This window comes from Actinia tenebrosa, unplaced genomic scaffold, assembly GCF_029948245.1.
Source record: "Actinia tenebrosa isolate PJP-AT-01 unplaced genomic scaffold, QUT_ActTen_1.0 PGA_scaffold1__47_contigs__length_23844297, whole genome shotgun sequence".
NCBI classification, from domain to species: domain Eukaryota; kingdom Metazoa; phylum Cnidaria; class Anthozoa; order Actiniaria; family Actiniidae; genus Actinia; species Actinia tenebrosa.
In genome coordinates this window covers 15,706,738-15,717,410 of record NW_028292578.1, presented here as the reverse complement: position 1 = coordinate 15,717,410, position 10,673 = coordinate 15,706,738, and the positions used below count along the sequence as shown (strand labels likewise).

The 10,673-nt window shown below is 38.3% G+C and overlaps 1 protein-coding gene across 2 annotated transcripts; it reads right to left on the bottom strand.

The window, feature by feature from the left end:
* Positions 1–3,666: 3,666 nt before the first annotated feature.
* On the bottom strand, positions 3,667–9,150 carry LOC116293596 (carbonic anhydrase 2-like). 2 transcript variants are annotated; one of them, XM_031701042.2, is made up of 8 exons: positions 9,015–9,150; positions 8,849–8,945; positions 7,969–8,001; positions 7,009–7,334; positions 6,022–6,114; positions 5,843–5,903; positions 5,269–5,438; positions 3,667–4,474 (listed from the first exon to the last, which is right to left on the bottom strand). In XM_031701042.2, exons 2-8 carry the CDS (start codon positions 8,940–8,942, stop codon positions 4,259–4,261), a joined length of 993 nt encoding a protein of 330 aa, XP_031556902.2. In that variant the 5' UTR covers positions 8,943–8,945; positions 9,015–9,150; the 3' UTR covers positions 3,667–4,258. The 2 variants fall into 2 exon arrangements, with proteins under 2 accessions (XP_031556902.2, XP_031556901.2); XM_031701041.2 differs by having other exon boundaries at positions 8,849–9,142.
* Positions 9,151–10,673: the final 1,523 nt, after the last annotated feature.

Genomic DNA, 10,673 nt, shown 5'->3' with positions numbered 1-10,673 from the left:
AACTGTTTGCGACTTGTTAGGAAGTATAAAGGAAAAGAAAGCTGCAGGCTTAGATAACATACCCAACAAATTGCTAAAAATGTCCGCCTCTATAGTGGGACCATCTCTCACTGTGATTTTTCGACAATCTATTAAAATGGGCATTTTTCCTAGGGAGTGGAAAATAGCGAAAGTAACGCCTATATTTAAAAAAGGGGAGAAAACTGACCTAAACAATTATCGCCCAATCTCGGTCATTCCCACTGCTTCAAAGATATTTGAGAAGATCGTTTATGATCAACTATACGATTATTTGAATGAAAACCAGTTATTGACGGAATGCCAGTCAGGCTTTCGCTCCCTGCACAGCACTGTCACCGCGTTGCTCGAAGCAACGAACGAATGGTCAGTTAATATAGACAAGGGACTACTTAACGGAGTAATCTTCATAGACCTCCAAAAAGCCTTCGACACCATAGATCATGAAATTCTTTTGTCCAAACTATCGAATTATGGTGTAGATGAAGGCTCACTCAAGTGGTTCCGTTCTTATTTACTGACGAGGTCTCAGCTGTGCAGTGTTAACGGAAGTCTGTCTGAGCCTTGTACTGTGAGCTGCGGTGTACCACAAGGCAGTAATTTAGGCCCACTTTTATTTCTCCTGTATATTAATGACTTACCAAATTGTTTGGCGCAAGCCATAACAAGAATGTTTGCTGATGATACCAGCATCAGCGTTCATGGTAAAAATGTAGGAGACTTGGAACCAAGCATCAACACTGAACTCACTAATATACATCAGTGGTTGTTAGCAAATAAGCTAAGCTTGAATGTAGCGAAAACGGAATTTATGATTATTGGGTCCCGCCAAAAGTTCACAGCGCAATGCGATTCCACTATTAATATTGCGATTAATGGAGCTAGCGTTAAACAAGTTGATCACACCAAATCTTTGGGTGTCACTATCGATAAAAACCTTAATTGGTCAGAACATGTTAACAACATTTCGAAGAAAATCTCTTCAAGTATAGGGGCTCTAAAACGTGTTCGCCCATTTATTTCGACCGATAGTGCCATCCAAATCTACGAAGCCTTAATTCTACCCAAACTGGACTATTGTAGTGCAGTTTGGGATGGATTAAGTGATAAACTATGTGTTCAACTACAAAAGCGTCAAAATCGAGCGGCTAGAGTTATCACAAGATCTAACTATGACATAAGATCTAGCCATCTCCTTGACCAATTAAACTGGGATACACTTGCAGTTCGTCGTAAAAAACAAAAAGCCCTACTAATGTTTAAGACGATGCAGGGACGTACACCAGTTTACTTACAAAACCTTTTCTCCGACTACCATACTAAATACAACCTTCGAAATCATGATCATAAACTGTCAATACCTAAGCCACACACTGAATATCTAAAACGATCATTCAGCTATAGTGGGGCAAAATTGTGGAATGACCTACCGTTAAATATAAAAGAGGTCAAGTCAGTACGAAAATTTAAAACGGAAATTGATAGTTTGTACAGTAAGAAAAGCCTGTAACTAAGGGCTCCACGGCAAACATGTAAAACAGTAACTAGCTTTTTAATCGTAAATCTTTACTTTTAAATATTTTTAGGCAATCGACTGATGTTTTTACCGTGGCAAAATAAATAAAGAAGAAGCTTTTTGCCCAAAAATGGCTAAAAATGACCTATTTTGCAACTTCCAGTAATTATGGATATTTTTTCAAAGGGAGTGAAAATGGCCAAAAATCGATCATAACCATGGGCTATAGTCCATGCTTTTTGCTCTAAAATGGCTAAAAATGACCTATTTTCCATGTTCCAGAAATTATGCATATTTTTTCAAAAGGTGTGAAAATGGACCAAAATCGATCAAAACCATGGGCTATAGTCCATGCTTTTTGCACAAAAATGGCTAAAAATGACTTATTTTGCATCTTCCAGAAATTATGCATATTTTTTCAAAAGGTGTGAAAATGGCCCAAAATCGATCAAAACCATGGGCTATAGTCCATGCTTTTTGCCCAAAAATGTCTAGAAACGACCTATTTTGCATGTTCCAGAAATTATGCATATTTTTTCAAAAGGTTTGAAAATGGCCCAAAATCGATAAAAACCTTGGGCTATATGCCATGCTTTTTGCCCCAAAAGTGGCTAAAAATGAACTCTTTTGCATTCTCCAGAAATTATGCATATTTTTTCAAAAGGTGTGAAAATGGACCAAAATCGATGAAAACCATGGGCTATAGTCCATGCTTTTTGCTCAAAAATGGCTAAAAATGACCTATTTTGCATGTTTCGGAAATTATGCATATTTTTTCAAAAGGTGTGAAAATGGCTCAAAATCGATCAAAACCATGGGCTATAGTCCATACTTTTTGCTCAAAAGTGACTAAAAATGATCTGTTTTGCAACTTCCAGTAATTATGCATATTTTTTCATAGGGAGTGAAAATGGCCAAAAATCGATGAAAACCATGGACTATAGTCCATGCTTTTTGTCCAAAAATGGCTAAAAATGACCTATTTTGCATCTTCCAGAAATTATGCATATCTTTTTTGAAAGGTGTGAAAATGGCCCAAAATCGATCAAAAACGTGGGCTATAGTCCATGCTTTTTGCCCAAAAATGGCTAAAAATGACCTATTTTGCAACTTACAGTAATTATGGATATTTTTTCAAAGGGAGTGAAAATGGCCAAAAATCGATCATAACCATGGGCTATAGTCCATGCTTTTTGCCCAAAAATGGCTAGAAATGACCTATTTTGCATTCACCATAAAATATGTATATTTTTTAAAAAGGTGTGAAAATGGCCCAAAATCGATCAAAACCATAGGCTATAGTCCATGCTTTTTGCACAAAAATGGCTAAAAATGACTTATTTTGCATTCCTCATAAATTATGCATATTTTTTTAAAAGGTGTGAAAATGGCTCAAAATCCATAAAAACTATCGGCTTATAGTCCATGCTTTTTGCCCAAAATTGGCTAAAAATGACCTATTTTGCAACTTTCAGTAATTATGCATATTTCTTCAAAGGGAGTGAAAATGGCCAAAAATCGATGATAACCATGGGCTATAGTCCATGCTTTTTGCTCTAAAATGGCTAAAAATGACCTATTTGGCATCTTCCAGAAATTATGCATATTTTTTCAAAAGGTGTGAAAATGGACCAAAATCGATCATAACCATGGGCTATAGTCCATGCTTTTTTCTCAAAAATGGCTAAAAATGACTTATTTTGCATCTTACAGAAATTATGCATATTTTTTCAAAAGGTGTGAAAATGGCCCAAAATCGATCAAAACCATGGGCTATAGTCTATGCTTTTTGCCCAAAAGTGGCTAAAAATGACCTATTTTGTATTCCCCATAAATTATGCATATTTTTTCAAAAGGTGTGAAAAGCACCCAAAATCGATCAAAACTATTGGATATAGTCTATTCTTTTTCCCAAAAACTCCCATTTTTCAAAGTTCATAAATTTTTCATATTTTTTGAAAAGGTGTGAAAATGGCCCAAAATCGATGAAAACCATGGGCTATAGTCCATGCTTTTTGCCCAAAAATGACTAAAAATGACCTATTTGGCATTTACCATAAATTATGCATATTTTTTTAAAAGGTGTGAAAATGGCCCAAAATCGATGATAACCATGGGCTATAGTGGATGCTTTTTGCCCAAAATGGCTAAAAATGACCTATTTTGCATCTTCCAGAAATTATGCATATGTTTTGAAAAGGTGTGAAAATGACCCAAAATCCATCAAAACTATAGGCTAAAGTCCATGCTTTTTGCCGAAAAATGGCCAGAAATGACCTAATCTGCATCCTTCATGAATAATGGATATTTTTTGAAAAGGTCTGGAAATGGCCCAAAGTCGATGAAAAACATGGGCTATATACCGTACTTTTTGCCCAAAAGTGGCTAAAGACATTTTAACACGTTTTGAAAAAATATGCGTAGTTTTTGAGTGAGAGACGCTAGTATGAACAAGGTTTTATTTCAACAACTTTCTTTCTAGTCCGCATGCTCAGCTCCTAAGAGGCGAAAGTAATAGGATGTTTGCATGATGGCGTCATTGATCTCCGCTACCAGACTTCCTTGTACACTTTCTTCTAATTAGCACCAATTGTCTTAGTATTCTCATAAGTGGGAAGTGGGGGTAAAATTACGCCATCATGCAAACGTCCTATTGTTTAAACAGGTTTAAAAAATATGCGAAAATTGCGATTTGAAAACTAAACGCCCTACAAACGAAAGCACTTAAAACAAGCTGTGGAGACACAAAACCATTGACATGACAACAGAGACAATGGTTGTCAAGGTGTTTGTCACGTGATAAGCACTATTATCTGGGCCTTTTAAAGAAGGCTTGAAGCTTGACTTCACGACTCGTGAATTGATTGGTTGAACGGCACGGAATGTGTTTACCAGAGACGTGGTGTTGTCAGATTCCATTAGACTTCGGAGCATAGTCAACTACAGTCAAAGAAATATTGAGAAGATTACTGGGTGGGACCTTTCCGTTTACGAAGTTAACTAATTACAATGTGCATTCACACGAGCTAAGAAAAGGAACGTTTTTATTGAAGAGGGGGGAAGGGGGCTGGAGATTTTCAGTCAACTTTTTAAAAAATAGTTGTAGCCCTCCCCTTTCACACAGTAAAGGCCGGTTTAGACGGTACAATTTTCGCCTACAACTATCGTATACAACACGCTCGCGCCATCCTACAACTCGAGTCGTAGCGTGTAAATCAAGCCTACAACTCGCCTACAACAGACGCGAGCGTGTTGTATACGATAGTTGTAGGCGAAAATTGTACCGTCTAAATCGGCCTTAAGAAATTCATGACCTTCCTATCCGGCTGATCTGAAATAGTGACGTAGAAATGACGTCACTGCAAAACTGAGGTGTCACAAAGCCTGTATTGCAATAAAGATACTGTTATCAACCTCTTATTAACTTTTTTACTTCGTTTGTTGGCCTGGAAATCCATCATTTCAAGGTAAAATGTGACACCTCAGTTTTGAAAATTTTCTTGATTCTGATTGGCTAACATTTTCTCTCAGATTAGCTGGCATTAAGTCAACAAGGAAACAGCTTTCATCAATATAAAAAGGTTTGAAACTCAAAAAATAATAATTAAAAGTTTACTAATGACCCTCCCCTAAGATCTAGAAGCCCCAGCCTCATCGCTACACAATCCCTGATTCCATCCCCTGCCTCCCCAGTTTGCTCGTCAGGTCGTTTCACTTGTTTCATCGGTTATTACCTGATTGGCACTGATGTTAGCGGGGTTCCTAAACACAGTCCAGGTGACAACTTCCGCGCAAGCAGGTGTGGTGAGGCTACCGCTGTACCGGTAGAAATCCGTGATGTTTGGTGGTAAGAGAGAAGCCAGTGTGTGAGTCAAGGTGATGTTCTCAATATCTGGTCTCGATGCTGTTCAAATAAATAGAAAAACGTCTTGATGAGCTGCGCATGCGTAATCAAAATGTCTCCTCTTAGGGCGAGGGAACGGGAGGGTTACTTAATAACCTTAACTACTCATCCCTTCCTCGCTATGGAAAAAACACTTGCAAGTTTTGCACCTCCGTTAAGTATTCTCCTTTTCTGACCCGTCAAAGATTTGGATACAAATACTTAAGATACAGGGAGCCCATCACATTAGATATCATAGTTTTGTGAGTTTTTCGCTGAAGATGTGCTTGATTTTCCTGTTAAACATGTAGAACAGAATCTTTTGCTCAAAATATAAAAACCCAATCAAAGGCAGTTTTTTTCATTCTTTTTTCTCTAAAGTGGGTTCCCTTTGGTAATTGCTGGTCATGCGCAATGTGACTTACGTATGGACACGTTTGCCGTGTATTTCAAAAGGCTTGTCAAAGCTGGATTTTCATCCCCGACCTAAAAAGTAAAAGTTGAACATTAATTCCTAGTAATAATAAAATAATAATCATAATAATAGAACTAAATATGGGATAACCGGCAGCACCCAAACTCTAAAAACGTGTTTAATATTTACCTGAAGCAACGTCCCCAAAACTGCAATTCCATCTGCGTGTTTCAAAGCCTCTGAAACATTTGCGTACTTGGTGTTGATGTTAACAAAGTGAGCCTAAAAATAATTGAAAACCCATTTAGACCTTGTGGAATTCGAATCAAAGTGAACAATCAGTAGTTTAATTTGAAGTTTAAATGAAAACGAGTGGTTACTAGTTTGGACGGCGGACACGATTGAAACACGTTTGCGTAGTCCGTATGCAACAAATTAGTCAAAACGTTTTCATGCTGTTGTAAACTTGCCTGTAAATTTGACTTTCAAACATGCCTGATAAATTGGACTTTACAAAATGCCAAAATTTACGTTTCAATGCTTGTTTGTTAATACAACATCTTGGTCTGACAAAAGTACACTCGCGAATTTTTTTGTGTACTTGGAGAAAACAGACATTTATTTTCTCACTCAAACTCTTCAAAATTCTTAGAAAGCGTGCTGAAATGCACGCATGCGCAAACGTTGTTCTCTAGTATCGGGACAATCTCGTACCCAGAGGCTGCGTTTCTTCTGGCCTGCGGCGAAGAACGAGAGCTCTGGCATGATCCATATCTTGGCGCATGCGCAATTTTTGGAAAGTGAGATACGAAACAATCAAAATAAGCAATAATTAAATGGAAGTCAAAATCAAAGTAAAAATCATAGTAAAAATAGGGGGAAATAATTTTAATTTTTGGCAAGTCTTTGAACGCGTGCGCTGTTATACCGGAAGTCCAAGAAATCCTGGTCTCAAAAGATGGATTATGCCAGAGCCCTCGTTCTTCACCGCAGGCCAGAAAAAAAGCAGGCTGTGGGTACGAGATTGGTATCGGGACTGCGTGTGTGTGTTTAATACAATAACAGTGAAAAATGAAACTTTTAGAAACATCAAGTAAAAAGTTTGGAGACGTCTTAGATATGATAAAGGAAAATGGTTGGATATAGTAATTATCACGTCACTCAGATTATACATACCTCAGCCGGATACTTCTTTCCATCTACGGTATGTTCAGATCCCTTGTTGTTGTCGCCACCCCAGTGAAAGTGAATATTGTGAGTAGAGAAGCTACCGATCAGTCCTCCTCTAGACACTGAGAACGTATTGGGTGTAAAGAAAATTCCATAGGAATTACCATTGTTCCTGGCGGAGAATCGAGCTCCGGCTGGTGTGCTATTAAAACCGCTCAAAGTAAAAGAACTAAGAGTAGAATCATAGTTGGTCTTTAAAGTATCGATGTCGATCGGTGATTGTTTGGAGCCATTGCAGTATTGCGGGTAAGTCTTATCCCAGCCAGAAGGACCTAAAGAAATACGGATCAAAGTAAGACAACACGGCAGTGGGCTAATAGGAGGAGAGACGGCCGATTCCAATTACGCGCGCGTGGTATTCAAGTCCCGATAAGAGTATTGAGGATACTCCAGCCTTTTTCCCAGGCGACTCTCTTCGCTTTTTGGCATGACGTCACGCAAGTGCTTCTCAGATCGCGAGTAGCCTGGCCAAATCCTCGGTAAATCTATTCCTAGGGTGCAACCACATGACTCAAATTCCCTTGAGATATATATATAACAATAAAACAGCCGCCATGCTGGTTGATCTAAGAGAATTAGCTGACAAGGAATGCTTTGTTATCGTCAACCAACATGGTGGCTATGACGTAACATGCACTTGATGAATGGTCAATACGTCCACGAGCCAGGTAATTTTTCAGCAGCATTAATGAAAAACACTCGACTTAATACAGATTCATAAACAAATAAACGCGATTCGGCTATTTTGGAAAGATAACTCCGAGCCTTTTCCAAGGCTGCGCATGTCAGCTATCAAGCGTCCGCCATTTTGGATTTGTGACAGCTGACAATGAGTAATTATCCTAGGAAGCTTAAAGTATAGGAAGGGCGGATTTATATTTATAGGGACTATAGTAAGATACTTACCGTATGTAACGTCAGATGAATGATAATTGTACACTGAAAATAAAACAAGTGCAAAGCATTAAAACCACTGAAACTAAAACTAACTCAGGTCGAATGGGTTTGGCCGACAAAATCCTGTTAAGTGGTGACGTATTTCCGGGTCCAATCACACGAAATATCGCTAAAATCTCGCCACAACTTATTCCCAGGATTTATTTTCTACCTTCAACAATTAGATATATATGAATAGAAAATTCTGCTATGAAGAAAGAAAAAAACAAAACAGAAAAATGTCTGTAGAAGTAATTATTAATTTGGACCCGAGAGTCGTTTTTCGTTCGAATTACGTCACACTTAACAGCTCTATAGAGTGTATGCAACCATGTGACTCAAAATTCCTTGAGGTATGAATAACTATGAAACAGCCGCCATGTTGGTTGATCTAACAAGAGAAGCTAATGAGGAATGCTTTGTTATCGTCAACAAAGATGGCGGCAATGATGTAACATGCAAGTGCTCTGTAAGAGCGTTTCTGTATCTGAGACCCCGTCCACACGTATCCGGAAATTTTTGTATCCGCAATAATTTTCTTACGGATACGGGTTGCGTCACACGTGTCCGCAAATTTTTGTGTCCGTATCCTCAAATTTTACGAAAACGGATACGTGTGGACGGTGAAAACGATTCGAATACGCTGCGTGTGGACGCAAACATTTTCGTATCCGCAAAAAAAAATTCGCGGATACAAAAATTTCCGGATACGTGTGGACGGGGCCTAAGTAGTATTCTATAGAATAAAACATTTATTTAGGTTAAATTAAGTATAATCTGGATCTCCTTCGAGGCACATTTTTCAACCCCTTAAAATCCATAGCAAGAGGTAGTGTAGAGAGAGACTTACCGACTCCAGCACCCATTGCTGAATGAAATGCTGTCAAAGTCAGGAGAAAACCGAGCAGGAGTTGATTAACCATTATTCGATTTGTTCTTGTCATGAACTGCATGGAAAAAAAATGGAAAGCTTACTTCTAGGGTTAGTGCTTGCCTAAACAAACTCTACGACTCACATGTTCGTGATGCCGAGTCCAGGAATCGAATCACCAGAGGTGAGAAGCCATGAATTATCACCACGCTTAAGTTGACAGAACATTCAGCAGCACATTCGGATTTCGCGCCTGATATCCCAATCAAGGCCAAATCTCAAACTAAAATGCCTTATTTTTATGGAGAATTGTCATAGGGATCTGAAAGTGTTTTCGATTTTGATGAACACTCCCCCGTTTTTCCCCCGCATACTAGACGACCGAGGCACTTATAATTAAAAAAAATTCGCGGATACAAAAATTTCCGGATACGTGTGGACGGGGCCTAAGTAGGTCACCAGACTGCTACATAAAAAAAGGCTGCATAAAAAGACTGAAAAGCTCTATAAAAATAGCTCCATATCTTTACAGCACCGTTTTACAAAATGCGTGACGACCGACACTAAAAACGGATGCGAGGGAGACTAGTGAACTACTTGGTTTAGCTGAATATTGCGGTAATGGCACCCCATAGAAACAAGGCGATGAGAACTCTACAAATAACTTTTCATCTGGATCACTATATATATGCCGAAACCGAAATCCAGATGAAAATTGATATTCATATATTATAACCGGGGCAATTACTGGAAAATTGGATCTTCGAAAACTCTTCAAATTATAACCTTCCATTTTCCTAAACTTTCTCGTTTATTCGATGGTTGGGAGTTAATAACTTTGGCAAATCGCCACCGTCTCTCTCTTGGAAGGCATGGCGCACGAAGTAAGGACTCCACTTCCCTATGACAATTCTCCATAAAAATAAGGCATTTTAGTTTGAGATTTGGCATTTTAGTTTGGGATATCAGGCGCGAAATCCGAATGTGCTGCTGAATGTTCTGCTAACTTCAGCGTGGTTGAATTATCCACCTTTACCTTGATCTGCAGATCTTGACCATGTAGTTTATTAAAGAATAAAACCGTTTTCCAGATTTAATCAACTAAATTAGCTGGACCGCCAGTAAAGCACAAAAGATTTTTAAAAAAATTTAAATTCAAACTGAAAAACACCTACCTTGCTGCGCTGAACACGTACTCTCTTTGGTTCGGTTAAATGTTGCCTAGAAACTGTGACTTGTATATACTCCATACCGCGTTTCGATTATACATCCTTGTATAATAGAACACAATACCGCTTTAATGAATAAATCTTTCTACATATTTGTGTAGGGAATAAACGGGCGAGGCAGACACGTTGTTTTGTGTTGCTAAGTCAGGCTTTCACGATAACGACGAGAAATTGTCGTCAAAAAGTTAGAAAGTATGTAAGACAGTGAACGGAGACAGCGGAACAACATTGTTAAAAACTTGGTAATGATCTTTTTAGACGTATGAAAAAGAAAATTAAAACTGAAGATCCCATGATAAAAAGTCTCCTACCCCTTACACTATTTCTCTTTTCGGTCGCAATCTAGTCGCAGGTCAAACGTCCAACTTCAACATGAGCCGAACTTAATTACATGAAAGAGTACTGCCTTGTTATCCATTGTTTCAATTTGGTTCGGGATAGTGAAGTTCGACTGAGCCTTAGAAAAGTTTATGAGAACAAAGTAGTATCCTCAATAAAATCCCCATAATTACCCATTGACATGCAAATATTGTAGTTCATGAATGTTCGAATCTAAAAAAAAATCTACAAAGCTT